Raw genomic sequence first — 23,264 nt, 5'->3', positions numbered from 1 at the left:
ATATGGAAGGCCATAATAAATAAACTAAAACGGTATAGCAATGGCTTTTCGACTACAGGAGTCTAGTGTGCTATTCAGGGCACCTGGCCAGCGTGTGTCCTCTCCCATCAAACAAACGAGAATGGGGAAAAGAAAAAGAAAGGAGGGGATTTGTCTAGGGAAGCTGATGAGAGAATCAGGTGGTGGGCCGTCTGGTGACATAATATGATATAAAAGCCATCTCATTCCAGACTGCCTCTCTCCCTCTCCCTCTCAGTCAGATAGGGCTGGAAACGTGAGCCACCGTAGCAATCGATTTTCCAGCTAACCCTTCCTGTGTTTTTTCTTTCATTGCAAGTAAAAAGTGGAGCGTGTTTTTGATTTAGGATCTAAATATGTGGCGCGGGGCACCGGCTACAGAGGGAGAGCTCGCTTTCCCTTCCTATTAAGTTCTCAAGTAACGTCAGGCATAGACGCAGCAGGCGAGCGACCTGCGTGATTTTGTGTGATTACTTTATTACAGATTTGCTGCGGATGCACCAGTAAATCTCACAGTGATATTGGGCTATGGGCGGTAAATGTCTGCAAATAGCCTGTAAACGTCTGTCTGGTATGAATGAAGACGGAATGATGGAGCGGCGCTGCTCTGTATCCGTTGTGACAAGTCTGACTGGACGTCTATCCAATCCAAATATCCGTGGAAAGTGACGGTCACTCGCAATTTAAAAAGTGGGGCATTACCGTAGTCATCAACCGCAGTCTCTGGAGAAAAGCATCAGCTTGGATGAATGTCCGAGGAGACAGAAATAAGAAAAGGCAGTTGGGACCTGTGGAGTCAGAGTGGGTGTTCCTAGTTTTATAGGATAAATCAAATAAATTTTTTGAACTACTTTTATAACAAATGCACTTGTTTTTTGTGGTGTTTAAAATATGTGGTACAGATATTGCTATTGCATATATTTAAACCCATATATTGCTTATATTTAAACCCAACATTTGTGCAATAGAGATCATTGATTTCTCACAACAAGCGGCTCAAAGTGATAGTTCAATCAAAGAGAGATATTTTGAACAATGTTGGTAGCAGAACAATAACAGTACCCATTCACTTCTATCTTATGGTCACAGAACCAATACACATCAATGGGTACCGTTGTTGTTCGGTTACAAACATTCTTAACAATATTTTTTTGTGTTCTGCTGAAAAAAGAAAGTCATGCAGGTTTAAAACGACAAGAGAGGGAGTGAATGATGACAGAATAATCATTTTTGGGTAAACTATCCATGTACTTTTGCTTTTCTAAGCAGTCAGACTTAAGATTTGTCAAACAGTAATCATTATAATCGCATTTAAATCCTATACAGTAGCAAAGACACAGAACTGACCCAAAGCACTATAGTAACCACTTAGAAATGACTGCCCTATGGGTCAACCAGGACAACTTAGCAATCACTTGGCAACACCCAAGTGGTGGCTTATAGGCAAGAATCACACGCATCATTCAGATAATGTATTCTTATTTTTTAACTCTCTCATGCTTTTTTCTCTCTGGCCACTTTTCACTGGGTCATGTCGTGCCTTCACGCGGCTGTTGGAGGTTTTTCTAACATACTGTATTTATTTTGGTCGCTCTAAACTCATTCATGAGACGGTAGGCGAGGACTCTTTGAACACGCACAACTAATAAAAGAAACCTTTTAATAGCGTGATGATTTTCTAAGAGAGAGAAACCACTTATTACCGCAAAACCCAAAATATTCATCTCTGACGATATAAACTGCAACAGACTTTTGTAAACCTCTAAACAACACATATTGACAGAGGTTCTGTACAAATCTGCTCTCTGGCCCAACCGTGAGTCACATTGCCCGATAAAAATGAAGTCCAGGAGAATGCTTTGTAAATGATACACCCCGCTCAGAAAAAGGTCTTTAACTGCTGCCTGTAACTCAAACCCGGCCTCTGGTTTCTGTGGTTCATGTCAGTAATTCTTCCCAATGGGCAGAAAAGTGATATTTTGCTGCCGTAGGGGAATGCCCCTGTCACCACAACCCCATTTTACCCCTGAAACTCTCGCACATACGCACACAAATCCAAGTGCTTAAAACTCACTCTCTCTTATAATGTGTCATATCACACACGGGCGAACGAATGGCTGATGCTCCATCTTACCCGTCAAATGCCCGGTATAAGTGCTGTACCTCTCAAAGCTCCATACAAACTCCAGAAAACCCTCAAGTCTCTCACAGGAACCTGATCCTTTTGCACCTCACGGCTCCCAGACACCCCAGCACCTGCTGCATTGTTTCACACATACTTTTCAAAGTCACATCATGTGCACATCTGAGGAGAGCTGAGAAACTGTTCACAAGAATGAATCATCACGTGATGCCCTGTTCCTATGTGTAAAATAATGAAAATATATATGTAGTTTACAGATTGGAGATATTAGTAGTATGTACCTACTGTATCAAATTCATATTAAATTCATATGAAGTGCATTTAATCTGTTTTTTAAATAGATGAGAAATGTTTGAATTCAAATAGAAATCCTCAAATATCTTGATTTTCCACTGCAGACAGAAGTGGAAAAAACATGATGCTGTTCTATCTATTTTGACAAGGAAATGATTTCAATGCTAAGTGCAAAACCTCAGCAATATTACAGGAAAAAATGCAACTCAGCGTTTTTACAGTTTGAAATAAAGTGCTTTAGACAAAGACTGCCCTGCGCTTAAAGAAGTCAATTTCGGCAATGAAACCGGCACATAATTCAGACTTTGCTTTGCTTTATAGTGCTCTGCTAAATTTCCCCAGTGCATCCGAGGCAGTGGCCTTTCAATATCTTTCTTCATGGCCACGGATTCCCACACCCCCACACGTGCCCTCTGAGGTCAGGCGAACACGGCAGGTATGCGGCCTTGGGCTGGGCTCTCATTGTAAATATTGGCCTTATCTGTTCTCTGTTTGACTTCTGCATCCATTCATCTCCTTCAACGTCACTGAATAAATACTTACCATTTTGGTGGGCCGCCATACACCTCATGGGCTAAAAATGGCCCCCTGCAGGCAGATAACTTTTAAACTTTCACCCATCTTTTTGGAGTCAGACAGGGGAATAGGTCACAGGTCTTACTTTGAACCCTTAAAAGATGTCTCTAATATCTTATAGGTCTGGGTGGTCAGGGCTGAACCACACACATGGAGTCTTGTGCACACACAATAAGCACAGATACGTGTGATTTAGGACAGGACGTCCATCTACCTGCAGATCTGGGAGGTTAATAGTAAACAACAAGTTGTTGGCCAGACAGACGAAAAAGCGAACAAATAAACTATGCCCAAACATCCAACATGAATGCACAATGAACCTCTAAACAACTGAACGAATGAAGGACTGACCAGCCAGATTAAATAAATAACAAAAAAATAAACAACGAAACAAATACCACATGACCATTCCTTTAAACATCTACACATGACCACATGACCCGATAGACGATAGACCCGAAGAGCAGACAAACAAGTGAAAAACGCTCGTCCAAACAAATACATAAACAAAGACCATTGTCATAAATGGTTAATATTGCGCACACCCTTTAAAGACAAGAGCGACAGACTTACAGCGTTCTTCTATATGGACATAACCATTTGTGAGTGTTTTTCTAGTACTAAAACAGCCTGGGGAGGCTGAAGAGAAAGTAAGAATTTATTTGTGGCAGCTGGTGTTTGTATTTCGTGTCTGATGAGTGGATACAGATCACTAGGAGAAGCATTGAAGAACGAACGTCACTAAATAAGCATGTGAAGACAATTAAACTGTCTGTTAAATACATTACAATGTTTGCACCGAATGGCTAAGCCAATGAAACATTAACACGGACAGAATACCAATATACTGTACATACAGCTGGAGAAAGGACACACCGGCTTAAATACATCAGATTCACTTCCACAACTTAAAGAATTGAGCTTAATTACCATATATATATAAGTAGATATCTGTATCAACGGCACAACAGCAAAGAAAATAGACGTTTTATTGCTCTACCAAGACTGAATTTCAATTGATGGCAATTGCATCCGAGTATCTTATCAGTCACCTTGACTCTTAAACAGTTTAACCGATGCGGTGTAAGATGGAGCTCTCTGTTTTCTCAGCCAATGACAAAGCAGGTTATCTTTTCGCAACAGGCATGACTAATTGAATTCCGAGCAGCAGATAAAATCAGCTCAGTGTGTCACTAGATTAGTGGGGCTTTATGTCTGCGGTCGCTACGGTAACAGAGTGGACTTCTTCCCTGGTGAGCGTACGGCGTCAGTGCTGCATATCTGGAGATAATACTTCCGAAAGAGACTTGATTCTGTTTAACTGAAGGAAATGAGTGAGGAGATTTGGAGCTGATGGTGATTAGTTCCCGATGAGCCGTGCATCAGGTGCTCCATAGAGAGAAAGGAGATGTGTCGATGGGAAAGGTGTCGATGGATGTTTGATTAAGAATTGTTGCTCTTATATCTCTGACTGTCCTCTTGTCCCTTCGTATTTTCCTATTTATCTCAAATTTCGTAGAGCATTACAACAGCAACGCAAAAGTCAAGGGTCCGATTTCTAAAGAACACACACATTGGTGTGAAAGATGTATAGAAAGCTATATGTAATTTGGGGCAAAAAACATTAACCTAATGTAATAAAAATGTAAATGTAAAAAGATGTGAACACATACTTTGGCCGTGTTTCAAATGGAAAACTCTTACACTACAGTTTAACACTTACAATTACAATAGTATATAACATGTATTTTTTTATTTATTCATTGATTTTGCATTTTTAAACAAGTGTTTTTTAGAAGTACAAGCAAACAATCATGTAAAAGAAGTTAAGAAAATATCACAGATGATTAGATTTTTTTGTTCATTCATCATTCTGGCACACATAACTCAAGCAAAAACATTTAAAAGCACTTAAGATACTAACTATCTTCCCTGTGGATCCAAAGACCTTGATTTGCAACTTAATGGAGTAAATGAAGAAATCACATGGTCGCAGGCTGGTTTGGGCATGTTCCACTCAGACAGATAGGCAGCAAGCTCAGGGCTTACTAGAACGTTCTGAACCAGCTCAAAATGCTGCAGAAACCGCCTGAGGGATATACAAATCCAAAGAGAGTCCACTCTGATCCGAAAGAGATCTTCCCACTTTCTTGCGTTTGCCGTTCACATGACCTCGACCAGCTCCCTCAGCTGATCCCAAACTAACTACCCTTCCTCCCACTCGTGAAGCTTAGCAGTGTTTGGAAACACAGAAGAACCAGATAGCGAATCCAAACCTCCTGCATTTAATTTGGTACGAGAATGACTGCCTGCGAATCGCCGTACATTTTCACACCGTTTTGTCAAATCAAATCCCCTAGCTTTGAAAAACACCTGAATACAGGTGTTGGATCACAGGAGATATTACTGCTACCAAACACTTGAAAGATAAAGAGCCCGCGATCAGCGGTTCAAAGTTTCCATCACACTCTCACTTTACATGTTTCTGGCTGATTTCCAGCGGGTGTAAACTTGTTACGCAACATAAGAAACATGAAAGTGAGAACCTCAGCGGTCACCGGGAGTCAGGGCCGCCCCCATCATAAACAACAGCTAAGGGAAAACAATCATCTGGATCCGTTCCAAACAGGTGCTGATCGTTTCCTCTCGTCAGAAGCAAGTGATCTGAGGGAAAGCATTTTATGGCCTTATGGTTATGGTTTTATTATGTTTTATAAGAACCTTTTTTAATCTGCTTCCAGCTTATCGTACATTATCTGGAGTGATGGAGATAAATTGAGATATTATTCTGTATCGGTTCCAGCTGAGGTGAAGACTTCAAACACAGACATTACACATGGGTTTCTTTACAGAGGTTGACAGGCATGGATGGCTCTTTTTGTGTGCAGTTGATTGAGGACTAGGTGTTTGTATTTTCTCATCCGTAGGGGGTTCACAAGTATGCTCACCTTGAGGAAATTCAACCACACCACGTTTAAAGTGGTAGATGGTTTTAAAGGTTTAGGTTATGATAGTTGGATCAAGCTTGCACAAACTTAGAAAACAAGTTTTTAGCTTTTTATTTTAGGTGCATCCCTTTAAGCTGGTACTGCCTGGTTTGATCACCTACCTAGTATAAAACCAATAGACAAATATGAAGGTAAAATGATCAAAAAGGATTTTCCTAAGACGGCCCGCAGGCTGAAACTTGCAAACACACAAATATATAGAGTGCAGGTCTGGTGACAAAGTGTTTTGAACTTATATGTTTTATCTTTCAGCTGATATCCTACGCTCTCTTAAAAGACAAGAAAAGACAGTGTTGTCTGGAAGCTGTGTCTCTTCCACATGGGTAGATCACACAGGGCTCAGGATGACCTCGACGTTTATCTGCAAGCGTACACCACCAGATACCACTGAGAGAGACGAGAACACGAGAACACCCTGGCGCTGAACTCAAATAAGAGTTTTTGTCTCATCAAAGCTGACATAGTGTCTGAAGTCATTTTTTTATGAAAACAACACATACAGTGCAGGTAATATGTGACCTATCCTGGGAATTTTTACGATGTACAGTATAATGGCCTATTAGGTTAAGCTACTAGCAACAGAAGCACAGTGTAAATAGGAACACTAAACAGTCTTCTCCAAAGCTAATTCAAGAAAACAAACCTTTCTTCAGATTTGGACCCGGCATTTCCTCTGAGAATTTGTGGAGATTCATGATTTCCTGTTGGATGGTGTATTGTGGGAATGAGAACAGAAAGCATGGATGCAATAGCTGTAGTTTGAAAGACGAGTTTGCTAATAACTCCCCACGCTCTCGCACACTTTTACTGCCAGATGATATTGCATAACAACAGCAAAACCGGCTCGGAAACCGTTGTGGGAACGTCAACGGCCACACTGAGGAAGTGCTTGGGTCAGGTCAGCTGTGTGTATCGGTAGATTTGTCTGTCATGTGGGATTGTGTGCATTTGCCTGGCCTTGCGCAATAACATCAAAGCCGGTTGTCTTATCAGACGCTTGAAGTCTGAGATCCGAACGTATGCGTTTTTTTCTTTAGCTTAAGGTTTGATAGCAGGGATGCCCATCTGGACAAACCCGCTCTGCAGGACCATAATGTTTATGGTTCGCCCTCACTTCGCTAATGCACATTTTATATTTACCATTAGGCTTCAAAGCTTAACCCAGGGCTTTCAAAAACTCCAGACTGTTCAAAATGCAAACAGCTGGAGAATAAATATATAGAATTTAGAATTTAACCAATGAAAATGTTCCTAAAAAGGTACACAGATGCTACGCAAAGACGCATGTAGCCTACAGCTACAAATAGACTGCTCTATGGACAAACAAACTGACCCGCTTCCCAACTACAGATTATATTTTGCTTATGCATATTTAAACACAAGGAAGAAAAGATTCTCCTTCCACAGACATGTTGGCAGAGGTGCAGGTCTTAAACAAGCAGAGCTGGCATTTGCATCTTGACCTTGGAAAGAGAACAGACAGTGTGAGCATCATTACAGCGCTCCCCCTTTCACCTCCTAATTAAAAAGCTCCAACGTGTTACTCAACGAATATTCAGTGGCTTGGCCAATAAGATGACTTGAGATCACAGCCCTTGTAATCGCAGCCCTCTATAATTAACCACAACCTTAACTTTGCAAATATCAGCCAAAGTATCAGTATTTTGTTCAAAAATTCCTGTGAGAAACTACTTTCCACACTCCTCTCGACTTCTGAGAATTCACTGGAAACCCAAAACTGTTCCATAATGCTCGCATAAAAATTATTAACCCATATGACCGCGGAGAGTGTCAGAATGGATACTGTACAGTGTAGGATATATGTTTAACAGGGAGATGGTGACCCAAATTACAAGTAAAACTTCTCAAGGAGGGAAAAGATTCATCAATCACAGACGTGGCAAGAATTCTGTCCACTGTTCCATTTCGACAGATTCAATTACAGATTTAAAAGGCTAAAAATAGTTCTCAACTAGCCAAGGTACTGGATGCTGTCATGGTTCTGTTATCTTACTGAGAAAGTGATTAACCAGGCTTAGGCCATGACCCACACCCAAACTCTTCCAGAACTCTTGGGGACAAAATCAACATGTGAATCTTTGGATTTTAAATTAAAACAAAATGCGTTTGAATCTCTGTGAGTGGGAATCATTTTATTTGAAGCAGTATCTTTGGATTGGCACCATTTTATCCTCTAGAGAACAGGAGACGGGCAAACACGAGAGAATATCTCTATCTGTCTTTTCCTGTGTTTTCTCTCTTACTTCGCAGAGTTTCCACCTGAGGGGCCCTCCACTCACAGAATGTCCAAATAGGGCAGACACATATCGGTGAGCCTGAGGATACACTGCCAGACACAGCAGTGTAAAATATCTGCAGTCACCCCTGACAAACTGTCCCCTATTTCACAGTCTCGATGCGCAACAACCTGCGTGACCCTCCTTTACTGTTTTACCAACACCTCTCAGTAGGTCGCCACAGAAATGTTCCCTCCCTGAAGATTTGAGTGTCTCGAGACTATATTTAAGTCTGTGTATGTGTAGACTCTGAGTGAGACTGCACCCTGTCGCTCTGCTCCAGACAGGAAGGACGATGTTTGGAGTGAAAGCAGAGGTCGCAGAGACAGACAGTGTCTCGGAATCGTGGCCTGAATCGTCAACGTTTTGCTCACAGAGAATCCCGCTGGGCCAGTATGGGGCCAAGGCCTTCACCTGATGTGCTCTTGTCTTCCCGCAGCTGTGTAAATAAAGAGTATGACACTCGCCTGAATGCACATGGAACCAAGTATTGCTCCGCTGGCAGCTTACATAAAAAAAACAGGTGGATTTTATAATAGTAGCTGCATGGAAGGAGTTTTGTCATTGCGGCTTAGATTTAGACATTTAATATCGCTTAAGAGGTTCTTCTCAGTGATCCCATAGAAGAACCATTTTTGGTTTCACAAAGAATCCTTTCTTTCTTACCTTTTTATAACCCGAAGAACCTTTTTTCGCCACAAAGAACCTTCTCTGAAAGCGAAAAGTTCTTTAGATGTTCAAGGTTCTTTATGGAACCATTTAGACAAAAAAGGTTCTACTATGGGATCGTGAAGCACCTTTAATTTTAAGAGTGGTAGAGATGTATTGCTTTCAAACAGGTCCTCTGTATCAAGGCCACAGAATGAAATTATGTACAATATGTAGTTTTTGTACATTATGTAGCCTAGTTGCAATTTTGAGTCAACTTTTTACTATTTTACACATTTTATGATGACTTCTGATGATGAAAACCTGCAATCAGGGATGCCAACTTGTCACCTTTCAGCGAAATTCATTTTTGTGATTCATGTAGATCCGATGAGTTTTTGAAAATTTTGGTTTGAGTGGGGTCTGTGAGTCTTTGGATATGGTCGCGGTGAATGAAATTATTAGAATATTGTCCAGGTGTTGTGGTAACAATGTCAAATCGATAACCAGTTTGCGGGTTATGTTTTGAATGCCGTGCAGATTGAGCGCAGCTCCAACTCATGAAGGTCTGATGTGTAAACGGAATAGTACTGGACAAGTAGTTGTCAGTCAAATCACGCGTCACTCCCCGTAACGTTAAATGAGCTAATAAAAAAACGGAGCTGATGTCAAACTGCTTCATAATGTTTTGCAAAGCCGATCTATCTACAGCTGCGCTACAGTATAATGTGATAGTCTACAAGCGTTCATAGACGCCACAATACAACTCCAGATTTATCGTACAACATACTGTTTGCATGTAAGTGTTGCGTTTGGTTTTTCAGTACAACATTGCTAATAGTATCACACCTAACGTTGTTGTTACAATGCAAACTCTTTTGTAAAAAAAATGTTAAATCTGTCGCTATGGTTACAGGCATGCTGTGCAAACAGTATAACTTTACGAGTTTCACAGTTCATTCATGTTTAGACTAGAGCTGTAACTGTAAGCTGCTGTGTGAACAGAGCACCTTGAAGTAAATGTTTGCAAAAACAGAACTATGTTTTTGTTAATTTTTATTTACTATGTTTATTATTGTGCATTCCAAGTGAGATTATTTAAACAGTTGGATTGTTTTGATTAAGTAATAATAACTCAAAAAATACGGATATGTAACACAAAACACACAAAACAAAAATAGAGTTACTCTTCATGTGGTTGTCTATTCTAGACACTTTTAGCAGACCATAGACTATTCTGATTATGTGCACTGAATAATATGAAATACAAATTGTAATAATTAAAATACTATATATAAACTATGACTATATATAATTAATAGCGTTGGAGGGTCTCGCATCATTGAGTGGTTTAGGAGATTCCCCCTTCCAAGTAAAGCGCTTTGACTGTCCAGACAAGCGCTATATAAATGTAATGAATTATTATTATTGTCACCATATTTCACCTCGATGAGTTTGCCTCCATGAGAAATGCTAATAAAAAATATTTAATACTAAAATAGTAAAAAAGTCCATCATTCTCTGTGACATGTAGCACGCAAACTGAAGTTTGTGAAAGTATGTGAAAATAAAAGTGCTGTATTTGCTGTTATGTTTGAGAGAAAAACTATTGAATGCTCAAAGCATTTTTATTTTCTTAGACCAAATTCACTTCAATCACATCATAATTATGACTTCTAACAAATGTTTACAACAGGATGTAAAGTAGCATTTAGCATTGCAGGCCATTAAGAAAACCAAAGTTTGGGAGTTTCTTGAAATGATCTTGCGTGTATCTGCATGCGATTTGTAATCAAGTTACAGTATATCAAAGAGTCTGTAATACCTGTTTGGCAAATTGTATAAACTACTTTGGTTTTAGTGTTTAAGCCAGATGCAATCATTCCTCATCTACATTCTTACTTTTATAAGAAATATAGGAAATACACAGGTTTTTTACCAGGATTTGACCTTTCTATGTACAATCAAGCTTGGCTCAATTTGAACCTTTAAAGCCTTTTTCTAAGTAAGGCGACCACCCCTGCGTTTTACTATGCCGAGCACTTCAATCCAGACAATGCCTGAGCCAGACAGCCTGTGTGAGAGATCAAATCAAAAACATCCGAAACAAACGTTCCCTCTTCTATGGAACCTCAACACTGATAAATATTAAATGATGTATTCCACTGTGTTCAGAGACCTGCATGGTAGATAAACTGACGTCAATCAGCAGGTGACCTTTACAAAGACAGAGCTAACCACAAACAAACGGACAGATCAGGAATGTCCCTTAAATGGTCAGGTCATATAATATATATATATGTATGTGTTCAAAGCAATGGGTTTACATTCCAAGCAAAAAGCTGTGAACAAAGACAGTCTGTACTGCCCATTCCAGTGGAAAATCTTTGCTCCGTGGTTGCTCTTTCCTAATGCATTTTAGATATGCCATTTAAATAAATAAAAAACTAATAAATAAAGTTTGTTCTAAAGCGTTTTAACCGAAATGCATTAATGTAGAAAGCACAGGCCAGCTAACTTCGTAGAAACAATTGCACGAAAAATGTCATGACAATTTTATATTATAATTATATACAATTATTTTTATAAAAGATTTATTTCAAAACTATAGAACACACACAAGTTTATACGGTTTGTTTCTCAGGAGAAGATTTCCATGTCTCTATTTGATCTGCAATGCTGTCTAGGAGATACAACTGAGATAGTAAATAGATCGAATTTTCTTTCCTATGGGATTGATTTACCAAAGCAGCTACATCTTTAAAAACGCATACATACTTATCAATTACTTGCAACTTTTGAAGAGCACTCATGCAATTTTTAGTAAGGACAAATAGAGTCATGACCGGAGAGGGAGGCCCTTCTAAAACAGATGCCAGCCCTGTGAGTGAGGCATAATTCTACATGTCACTGACCGTCGCCAAATATGCCCTTGAATAGTTAAACAAATTTACTAAATTATAGTCTTTACAGTAGTGGGTACAGAAGTCCTGTTGGAGCTATCAGAAAGGGATCGTGTTTGAGAAACCACAATCGTAATCCTGGCCTAAGGCTCCCAGATAACTTCACCAGCCTGCGCAAGTCTCTGTGCCGCATGGTGTAAGCGGTGTACCCCTCTGTGCAGATGTGTTCCAATGCAAACATTCCTTAAGAAGCTGTCTGGTAGAGGTTTAGGTTTAAGAAGACGTTTGGTGTTTCTCTCCACCACCGTTGCCCATCTTAATGTCTGAACAATGAACGTGGATGGAGAGGCTTATTTATTGGCAGAGGGTTACTCTCATCTTGGGTCAATGAGTTCTCCGATTACAACAATATTACAGAGTTGCGTTGAGACCAACTCGAAGCCAGATATCTATATTGTACATCACGCAACGCCTAACCGCAGTAAGGACGTTTCCTCCTTGTCCTCAATCAAGAGTGTCACGTAAACCAAAATCCAATCTGCTCTCTATTTCCTACAAGCCGGAGGAGATGAAAGATCAGGTGCATGTGGCATTCATACTGCCTCTAGAGGTAAATAGAAAAGCTTCTGGCGAGCACACCTCTTCTTTCATCCCTTCTATCACCACCCAAGCTCCAACCCTATTCCACAACCGGACCCCTGTTTCTTCTTAATCCATTCTTTTCAGGGTTCAGTGGAAAGCTTCCAAATCTATTCATGCACCTAAATACGCTGTTTTCTGTGAGTCAGTGAGTTCACTTGGTGTTTGTTCGCAGTAGGGTGTTGACAAAGTCGGGACTAGATTGGAGGAGGGTCTATTTCCCAAGCTTGGTTGCATTACCTACAGCTATAATAAAAGAGAGGCAGTTTCGGGGCGGATTGTAAAATTAGTTAGCAAGTCAGAGGTGGGCACACTACAACATACATTTTACGGTATAAAGCATACCTGCCAGCATAGAGGTGGGATCTGACCTAGAGTACATCCAGAGTGGATCTTTAGAAATGAGAAAACAACTGCCTTATTAAATTGTAACTGCTTGCAGCCAAGTGCTACTTTGGTGTATAAACAAGAGAAAACAAGTTCAGGCCCACAATGCAACTCACTGCCTCACGTAACACATTAACAATTAGGGATCTCAGCAAACCGCTGGCACACTTCTAGTTCGTCTGTTGGCTGGGCAAAATTAAAAAAACCGATGCCTACTTTCGATAAAAGTTTGTGTGAGAACGGTGCACCTCAGGTCCAAGTTTTAATGTTTGCCATACTACTCTATTCCTACATGTGTGGAAGCAATTTGATTGGACCACCGGGTATACACAAGACAAGTGGTTGACTAAATTAAGGCCGCAAAGAATAAAAAATTTGATTAAAAAACATTATATTTACCCAAATTAATTAAAAAAATATTTTGGAAATAGCACAGAGTTGCTCTCAGCGCTTAATTTTTTTACCACATGCAGATTTTTTTTTTCGCAGATTGCACAAACAATGTGCAAAAGGAGCTCAGACTCGGTGAGAACTAATGCATTAGTCAGAACTGATGCACAAAAAAGTAATTTAAAAGAGAAACCCTGTACTTTCAGCCGTGGGATAGGACACTCGTTTACCAAAAGGTCACTCCTCCGTCGAGACTGGGTCAAAAATATCTCCCTGTCCCACTCTCTCTCTCTTCCCTTCACGTCTGTAGCAAGGCACTCAAACATCCTGTTTTGTGTAATCCTTAGCAAAACAGGCTTTGGGTCCCTAAGGCAGCAACTCAGTCCAAGGATCTTTCTTGCTGTTGCCCAGAATTTAAGTGTCACATGCCACCGCACCTATGAACAATCTAAAAGAAAAATTGTTGGCATGACTGTTGCGGTTTTTAAACTGATCTGCACAAACACACAGAGCTCTTGTGTCCATTAGATAGCACAGCAGGGGCCGGCTTGTTCTCAGCGCAGTGATCTTTAGCCTCAAGCAATGTAACTTAGCCATCCTTCGCATGACTAATAGCCCCTGTCAACCAGGAGAAAATGAATATCGCAGTGTGCCAGGGTTTATGTATGTGTCTGGCTGTTAGGGTGTGTGTGTGTTTGCCGGGTCAAAGGACAGTACCATGACACTCCACCCTAAATGTCTTTCTGATGGCTACACTACTCCTCAAATCTCTGTAACCGAAGTTAAACGAAACCAGCTCTACTTCAGATTACTGCAATATTCACTTATGCTCCACAGAGAAATAAGCATCCATGATCCATGAAAGGCAACCAACCCTTTTTATCCGCCTACCTACTCTCCTCCCTTACCCGAACCCATCTATCCTTGCCTTTTCTGAGTTGCCCCATTATGATGTCACAATGAAGAAAACGAGTGAGAGAGAGGAGGCAAGCAGATTTGGACCGATTAAAGCTTTAAAATCTGAAGTAGTTGCTTCTATCTGCTTCCAGTGCAGTGAGTCTTTTGTGCACATCTTCTTTGAAGGTGTGCAAGGGTGTGAGCCAAATACTGCTACCTTTTCAGTTTAAAGTGCCAATTCAATTTAAAACTACCACACAACCATCCCGACTGATCAAAATGCTCAAACAAACATGTACAAGAAAATAATAGAATGCATCAACATGTTCCCCAAACTGTTCAACTCCAATGGAAGAAAAATAAGATCTTGAAGAGGACCATGATTTTGTCAAGTAAGATATTCCTGGAATCCTTGTTGGACCTGAAAACATTTTTTTCAACCAAGGATTATTATTATGGTTGGGGTTAAGAGCTAATACAACCACTAAATTGTTTGTTTCATTTTTAATAGTCAAAAAGGAACATCAACCACAGAAACAAACACAACTGTGAACATCCTCACATTCTCCCTATTTTAGGAACTTCCCATAGAAACCGCTTAAGCCACAAAGACACTAATCGATACAGGGAAGAAAGCGCTGGAGGAAGACAATTAAGTCCACAAAATATCCACTAAGCATGTGATAGATTTGAGTCATTGACTACATCAGCAGGTTTGCTATCATGGGTTCAGTACCGGACACAATGGGCCCCTGTGCCTCTGTCATAACCGCAGTAATGGACCATTCACTCAGGGTTAACCTACCCTCCCCCCGGTTTATTATGAGAGAAGGCTTGTTTGCACATTTTTGAGGCTTCAAACCCCATCGAACATCAACCACTGCCTAAATGGCTGACCTAAACCTTGAACTATTTTGAGGACAACAGTTCTTCTTTTTCTTTAAGAAGGTCACTACCCCAGGAACATTATGCTTTTAAGGAGATTACACCCTAATTATGAGATTACGAAGCTCTGCTTTTCGTCAATAAGACACAGAGGTGTTTGTTTGGTGGAAGTGTATGTTAAAAGCCAGACTCTGTCTTGTACGATGACCCTGGTCTTGACCTGAATAGTTTTGCTGTGCAGGAGGCATTTTTATTTTAACCACCCATTAATGAGGAGGTTAACACTTTTCCAAAGTAATGTAGCATTAGGTGACTTATGGGAAATACTTAACCTTTGGTCCGCCGTGGCGATTTAGTGAAGCCGGATACATGAATCAATTTTCCAAATGATTAGGCTGTGAATGAACTACCTTGTCTTAAACTGGTTGCTTTGTTTTCGAAGCTCATCCAAACTGGTCATTAGCTGCTAGACCACCTTGGACCAGCTCCAAATGACCGGTCACAGCAACTTAAGGTGGTCAAGCTGGTTTTGGAAAACCTTTAGCTGGTCAACCAAATAATCATACGCTTGAATCAGCCAGATACCCGCTACCGGTTCCAAAACACAGCTGCCAGCTTAAGATGGATTTTCCAAATGAGGTGTAGTTTTTAAAAGCCTAAATTATTGTATTAAATGAACATTGCGTGAAATGTAAATATAAAGAAGTCAAACTTTTTTATTGGCTGTTGGTTGATGTAATAGGATATTCACATGCACATTAAGTGAGCCCAAAGTCTCAGTGTACTTCACAGTCCATTTGGTGTGGGCATAGGGGAGACACAGATTAAATTATATGACCGAATATGCAGCGCTGTGGTGAACCACTGTAGATACCATTAGCCACGAATAAACTGTTTATTTGTTCTTAGTTGGCTTAAAAATTTGCAGTTCCAACACCTAGTACTAAAACACTCCTCTAAAATGTACTTTCTAAAATTTAAGTAACTCCTTTGGCACAAGGTGGTTGGTTCAATTTCCTTTTGCGCTACACAGTAAAATAACATAATAGTGTATGAGTTGGGAACAACATGCGAGTCTTAGTACTCATTGTTGGCCTGACAATTATTTTAAATGGCAGCCATTAAAAGTTTCCTGAGATTCCTAATTATCTCTAAACATTCACATATATCAGAGAGCAGACTCCATACGTAAATGCAAGAGACCTTGAACATCGGTCATGCAATCCTATGATTCTCTAGCTGGTCACCATGTAATAATTCAGTCTGACTCACGGTGTGGCTGACAAACACTCATTCTGTACTTTCCTCTTCTGTATTAGTTGCATGCTTGTATGTCAACTCTGTCCTGGTCCCCGCTGATTACTAAAGAGCCTCATGCTTTGGGTTCCCAGATGTTTCTGCTCTCAGGCCAAGAGAAAGTCTTTGTGTGTGTGTGCGCGTGACCTCTGCGTGCGGGATTCGGCTCGTGGCGGGTAATCAGAGCCAGTTATACAGACAGTGCCAGGTGTGCGCACTGCCTCTGTCTCAATGAAGCCGTGCTGATGGAGGGATAAAGAGAGAGGGACTGTGAGAAAAGGCGAGCCGAGGTCTAAAAAGTGAAGTGTAAACGCTCCAGGAAAATGATGGCGAAGAGGTGTAAAGAAAGTAAAAGAACGAGGGAGAGTGTTAAAGAAAGTGAGAGCGAGGTGGGAAGAATGTCAAAGTTAATGTAACGGCAAACGAATGCAGCTGATGAGAGCGAAGGAAAGAAAAGGGAGTGAAGAAAAGAGATAAAGAGCTGTCAAGAAGAAGAGCTGGAAGAAGGAGTAATATCTTTCCCTCTAAGGCGGGGACTATTTTATAAGTGTGTGTGGAGGGGATGTTAGTAGGTAGTTAATATGTCTTCCTTATTTACTGATAAAACCTGTATTTAGAAATCACCCACATTTTTGAGCATCCGCTAATGGTCCCCTATAAGGAAATTAGCTAGAAAAATCTGTATACCATGAGCAAGAGGGTCCGTCTGACTAAGACACAGGCCGTCATAGCTTGATGGTATACAGTCATAACAGCACACTAAGACATTAGTTATCCAAAGTGACTTTCAGAATGTGTGTTCTATTGGAATCAAACGCATAGCCTTTGTGCTGCTCACACAATGCCCTGCCAAGTGTACAACAAAAACACATGATGGCAAGATCATCCAATAATGAAACAAACATCAAAATGCATGTACAAAAGTAAGGAAAACAGAGCAGTGTCCTAAAAACCTGCTTTGAGGAAAAAACTGATTTGAGGACTGAAACTAACTTGGAAAAGGTTTCTGAGTTAAATTTAAATGTAGATAATATGTTATAAGCTCATTATAAACAAACAAGTTAATGGAAATAATGGACCTGTGCAAATTATGTCTGTGATTTTTTGGCTCCATTTAGTTTTTTAATGGTAGCACACATCAAATATGTGGTAGTGTACCGCTACACTACATCTGTCTTGTTCTGTCATGTTTTAATGGCTATTCCATTGAAATGGGTTTGTTGATATGGCCTGGTGTGTGTGGTGTAAAGGTAAGTTCAAAATTGGCTGCATGAGCAAAAACAAATCCAACATCACATCAACACACCAATCAAAACATCCGACGTGGCAGTGGCTGGTCGCTCACGTAATGATAACGTGTTACAGTCCACAGCCAAGCAGAGGGAAAGAAAATGACATCTACCAGCTTGTTTAACGTTATTAGATTTATTTTTTTATTTCGGATTGAGCTGTGCACAGAATGTTCCTGGTCTGTGGACCGCTGAATCCCGTATAAAAAGAAAACAGGATTGCCTGGCAAGAGCTTTCGCTCAGGTCACATGCTATTTTTCTAACGCTATTTTTCTTTCTGTTTTAAAACTGATTTGGATTCCAGGGAGGTTAAATATAAACGTGAAGGGTGTTTTGTAAACAAGCTCTGTTTTGTAATCAAAACATTTAAAGTCAATATGAATCAGCATTTGGGACTGGATTTCATCTATTAGGAATTCATTGAAAAGGTGGTTTTTTTTTATAATGGGAGGAGTCATTTAAAAAGTCACTCTAAATAATAAATTCTAAATATATATAGAGAGAGAGATTTCGAAGTGAGTTGACAAATGGGCCTCAAGAATTGCGCTAAAAAGTGTGAGCTAAGAAGACTTATATTTCATATTTAGTAGGACTAAAAATATTTCAGCCGTTGGGTATTATTCCCTGTGAGACGATCTGTTCAATGCCTCAGGCTTCAAAGTCTCCACCTCTACTTGTCTAATAGGAGCGTCATCACTTGTCTTCAGTGTCTTGTAGTCTTCCAGATAAGGAGCGCAGCACGCCAGACCACCCATGGCTGGAACATGCACAAACAGAAGGACCCCCCTCCCCACCTCAAGCTCCAATGTTTCATTGACAGCACCTCGGCTGCTGGGAAACGGACGCACTGTCCCCTTGTACTCTCAACATTCCCCTGCGCTTACCATCTAACAGAGTGCGAGCCACCAGCGGCCTGTTTACATTCCCTGACTTCTTAAACTCAAACAGACAAACCTTGAATGGGCTGAGGACTGTACCCTGGGGAGTCTATAGCTATTGTACAACATCCCAAACCTCAGTGAGAGTGAGAATGTGCGTGTGAATGCGAGCGAATGTGTGTAAGAGGACGTCCTGTGATGACAAGAGTCTTAAGGCAGCCCATATTAACCTGCGTAGGTTAAAATCAATATGAAAAATTGAATGTAAGCTAAACTATACAGTAAGAATGGGATAAGCTGAACTTGAGGGAGACTGCGTTTCAGTGCTAAATAAAATATTTTGCCAAAACGTTGGTGACGATACAGTTTTGAAAGGGCATCTGGGGGATTTCACATGTCTTATCACAACAAGGAAACGCATTGAAGAAAAATGAAAGATTGCAAAGTAAATGAAAGATCTGCGCAGGACGGAAGACCTGTGTTCCCCTGAGAATTGGATATTACAGTCATTTATCTGAACTGAACACTAAAACAACATGCATTGTGAAAGACCGAAATCTCCCCCAATGGACATGCATTCAGCACAGCCAAATAAGTGGTAAAAATATTGTTTTAAAACATTACATAATACAAAAATATAATTGTAAAATTTAAAATATCAATCTTAAAAAGGCTTTTGAATTCTCATTCTTGTATCTGTCTCAACATGCTGTTCATATTTGTTAAGCTTAACGCTTTATAAATGTGTTGTCGCTGAACATAAGCAGTATTCAGGGTAAGTTTGATGTCCCATTTTTCGGCTCGTATAACTATGAACAACACCCCGTGGAGTCATTTCATTTCTAAATCAGTTATTAAATCAACTGTGTTGAAACCTAGGGCGATACAGCCGGAACAAGAGAAATGCTCTGGGTTCTCATCTACCCTGTAAGAGTTTGTGAAAGTTCAATTAGGAAACATCTCCATATCAAGAGAATGGGTCAAATAACACTTATTTTGGTTCTTTTGTTTTCCTTTTATTTCTCTCACTTTTTCTAAGCCCACAAACACACACGCCCTGACTGCCCTTATTCCAGGTATATAAAAGTGTACAGTGTAAGCTATAATCACTTCACCAACTAGACCAACCACATATTTCATCTGTTTACCACGGGAAACTGCTCGGCTCTAAAACAAGTGACTGGAACAGTCTTGGCCGGGCCTTCATTTTTTTCGGTCTCTACTGTCATGAGATGAGGCCCTTCCGTACTTTAAACTATCCATGCTCATGTGCACAACTCCTCTTATGGACGTCTAAATGAGCTTCCATCTACAGTGCAAATGCCGTCTGTCTTCGCATTAGCCGTTAAACTGTTCCATGAGTTTACATAAAATCTTGTTCCGCAGAGCTCTTGTTTGTTTGGAAACTTGATGAATAGCACTGGCAGATCACAACACGGCCAGCTGCGAGGCTGAATGATGTCCTTTAGCACAGAGTTTGTCATGCGCTTGCTGTCCAGACACACGATTCGAATCAAACTGCAGCCGCAGAGAGCTTGTGTCAACACCAAACAAGGTGAACGTGCTGCCCTCTGTGGGAACGACTACACACGAGTCCAAACAGGCTTGCGGGGAGCTCGGGGAATAAACAAAAAACACTTCTTCAGCATTCACTCAGTCGTGCCAATGCATTATAAACTTTGACAGCTTTACTAGCCCCACCAAAGCTGTGCTGTCAGTCCCAGAGAAAATAGGTACCGCCTGAGGCTCTTCAACTCCTAAAAGGAGTGTAGAGACCTGAGTGGACAAGCCCACATTAGGGCTGATTGTTCCCCTGTGAAGTCAGACAGGGACAAGTGAGACCTTTTTAAAGTTAAGGAGCGGATGACTTAACAGAATTAAATTAAGACGAATGCATTGTCATTGGTTAGGATTTGCATCCCAGCTGGATTTGCATTGCAGACTGAAGTGAAGACAGCAGGCTGATGGTCATTTTACTAAAGGGCATGACACTTGAGCGAACAGTCTCTTAGGTCACCGAGCACAGAATTAACGATAAAACACACTTCCCCTCTTTATGTCCCGCAGCAACCCTGAACACTCTCACGACTGCAGCACCAGAATCCCTGTGCAGTCAACCACAACTGTGCTTTGAAGTAAGCAGGCACTTCCTGCAGGTTACAAGAAAATGCAGCCTGTAAGGATCTGGGTGGAGGATGAAAAAAAAGGGGTCACAAACTTTGCTGTGGCCAACAGCAAATGAGACAACGGTCAGGAAAAGCTTACTAAACAGGAAAATCCTTCTCTTTCAGTTTTGGAGATTTCCTGGCTGACAGGCGGGTCTTGCAAGGAAGCTCGAATGAACCTGCTTGGCGGGGAAGTTTGAAAGACTCCTACTTCCTTCGTGCTAAAGTGCCCCGCCCTCCGACCGTCTCTGCTCGGGTTTCCAACCAAATGTTTGCAAAAGACTTTCGGAAACTTTGGCACGCATTTGTTTTGCATGGGAAAGTGCTTATGGTGATCTGTGCATGTCTATCTTTCGCTGGATATTTGCAATATAGGTTTTTAATATAGCGAACTCTGAGAAAAGAGCAGTATAGCGGTCAGAGGGGAGAAACACTGGCCATCTATTTGTAACGGAGCACCACATCTGGGAGATAGGGAGTAGTATGCTGCCCCGCTCTGCTACACACAAGGGTTTCTCAGGTGGCTGAGTCTCCCCCGCAAACCACCCCCTTAAACTGTCTCCATGCTTCATTTCACAGATAAGAGATCTTAATAGCCACGGCAAAACTGCTGCAGCAGCTCGCTCGCAAACCGGAGGTATCAGCTGTATGAGTGACAAGATTTGCAAAACCAAACCAGCCACAATGCACATCATTCAAAAATATGAGAATTTTCCTTGATTGACAAAACTGAATCTAAAATGTATTTCAGATGTAAAGCATGAAAATGTTTTCACCATACTATAGTCAACAACGTCTAAAGTCAACAATGTCAAATCTATGGCACCTGCTATAGTTATACAAATTTACCAAATCCAAGCCATGAATAATTATAATCCCATATCAAATCAAGCAACATAAAAGTCCATCTTGGAGGAACATGAGAGCCACCTGTGATGCAAATCATTGCTAACTCAAACAACGTGACGTGGATCAATGCGTAGTTCGCAGGTAGCTAACTGACCTTGCAGATCTTGCTCTCTTCTGCCTCTCTGCTACTCCGTCCCATAGTTGAAGCCGGAGCCAGGACCGAGGTTGTCCTCCTATCCATGATGTCCCTCTTGAGTGACAACTGACAGGACAACATAGAAGTTTCTGTGCCCCTGATATCCGAGCTCCTGGGCGTCAGTCCATGTGCCATGCTGCTCCTCCCTGGGTTGGGGATGGGCAGTGCAGTGTGAATGGGTTTGGACCCCACTGCTGGCTGCCGGAGTTTTGACGCAACACCAACCACCGGCATGATCCCTCCGAGTGCCAAAGCAGAATAAGAAGGGAAAACAAGGGGGAAGTAGTGGAGGAGTGTCGCTCGTGGCTTTCTCACGCGAGAGAGATAGAGAGACAGAGAGAAAGAGAGGGAGACACAAGAGCCCTGTGTCTGCTCTTGATGTCTGGCAGGGGGCTGTAAGAGGTGGGAGGGGGCGATTCGTCTCTCAGAGAGAACTGCTAGCAAGAGCGAGCGTGGCCACGCTCATTCTGTTGCTGACAGCGTGTGCTGCTCGCAGTAACTGAGAACGCTCTCCCCTCCTTCTCTCTCACCACTCCTCCTTTTTCCTCACTGACAGAGCACCACTACAAAACCAAACAGCTCTCGGGGGCGTGAACTTCCCTGGAAGGTGACCACCACCTCTCTTACACATATGCACTTAAAAGCACAGCTCCAACTTTCCGGTTTCTCCTCTGTCATTGGAGGAACATTCCATAGCAGCGCGTCACAATTCGCCCGCAACTGTCAAAACAGCCTTTGTAAGACCCAGCTCTGATAGGTGGACATAGACACCTCACACTGGCAGCAGCTGGAGCAACTGAACATAGCGATGATAGAATGAGTACAAATAGAACACAGAAAAAAAATGTTTGGAGTGAAAGTAAGGCTGTATATATGTGATGGCCAACACAAATAGATGTCAGAGAAGGTATATTTCTCTTTAATCCCGGAAACAATCCACACTGAAGTTGTTTGTCTAGTCTCCTGGTTGTATTTCATGGCTGCCAAATTCCCTTTCGTTCTCTTGTGCCCCGACTACCTTTCACTCATTTTGTCTATCATTCGTCACCAGTTTAAATAGCCTGGTGGACAGGGTAGAAATACAGAAAGGATCTGAATTTGTGTCAGACTGTTGTGCTTATAAGAGGATGTACAAATATATGATCTGAACAAGGATAGTGAATGTCTACACTGTGATCATGGTTGTTTTGTACCAGTCATAGTGCCCATAAACATGGATTTTCAACTGTGGTGTGAAAATGAGCAGCCCTTGATGTATTAAAGAGTTTATTAAGTGGGCAAAATATGACATGTACCACGTATTTTAACAGCCATTAGCCCGGTGTCGAACTTAAAAGGAAGTGAAAGTTTTATATGGAAAGAGCGCATCTGGTTCAGTTTAAGAGCAGGGATGTGTGGAGAAATAGCAAGGATTTCCACCACATCGGAACACTTTAAAACAGCAATGTCCAGTTCCTAAGCCTTCCCTGAGCACCTTCAGTTTATTTAATACCTTATGGGATTGA

General features: G+C 41.2%; 1 protein-coding gene across 3 annotated transcripts in view; it reads right to left on the bottom strand.

Moving 5' to 3' along the window:
- The window catches only part of nav3 (neuron navigator 3), a 124,032-nt gene extending 101,911 nt beyond the window's left edge, over window positions 1–22,121 (bottom strand). For all 3 annotated transcript variants that reach the window (XM_056747646.1, XM_056747647.1, XM_056747648.1), the window contains exon 1: window positions 21,718–22,121. In XM_056747646.1, coding sequence (XP_056603624.1) covers window positions 21,718–21,993 — 276 coding nt within the window. In that variant the 5' untranslated portion in view covers window positions 21,994–22,121. The remainder of the gene's footprint in view (window positions 1–21,717) is intronic.
- Between the last annotated feature and the right edge of the window lie 1,143 nt (window positions 22,122–23,264).

This window comes from Triplophysa dalaica, chromosome 5, assembly GCF_015846415.1.
Source record: "Triplophysa dalaica isolate WHDGS20190420 chromosome 5, ASM1584641v1, whole genome shotgun sequence".
NCBI lineage: Eukaryota > Metazoa > Chordata > Actinopteri > Cypriniformes > Nemacheilidae > Triplophysa > Triplophysa dalaica.
Note: the sequence above shows the minus strand (reverse complement) of the source record. Positions and strands in the feature narration are given on the sequence as shown.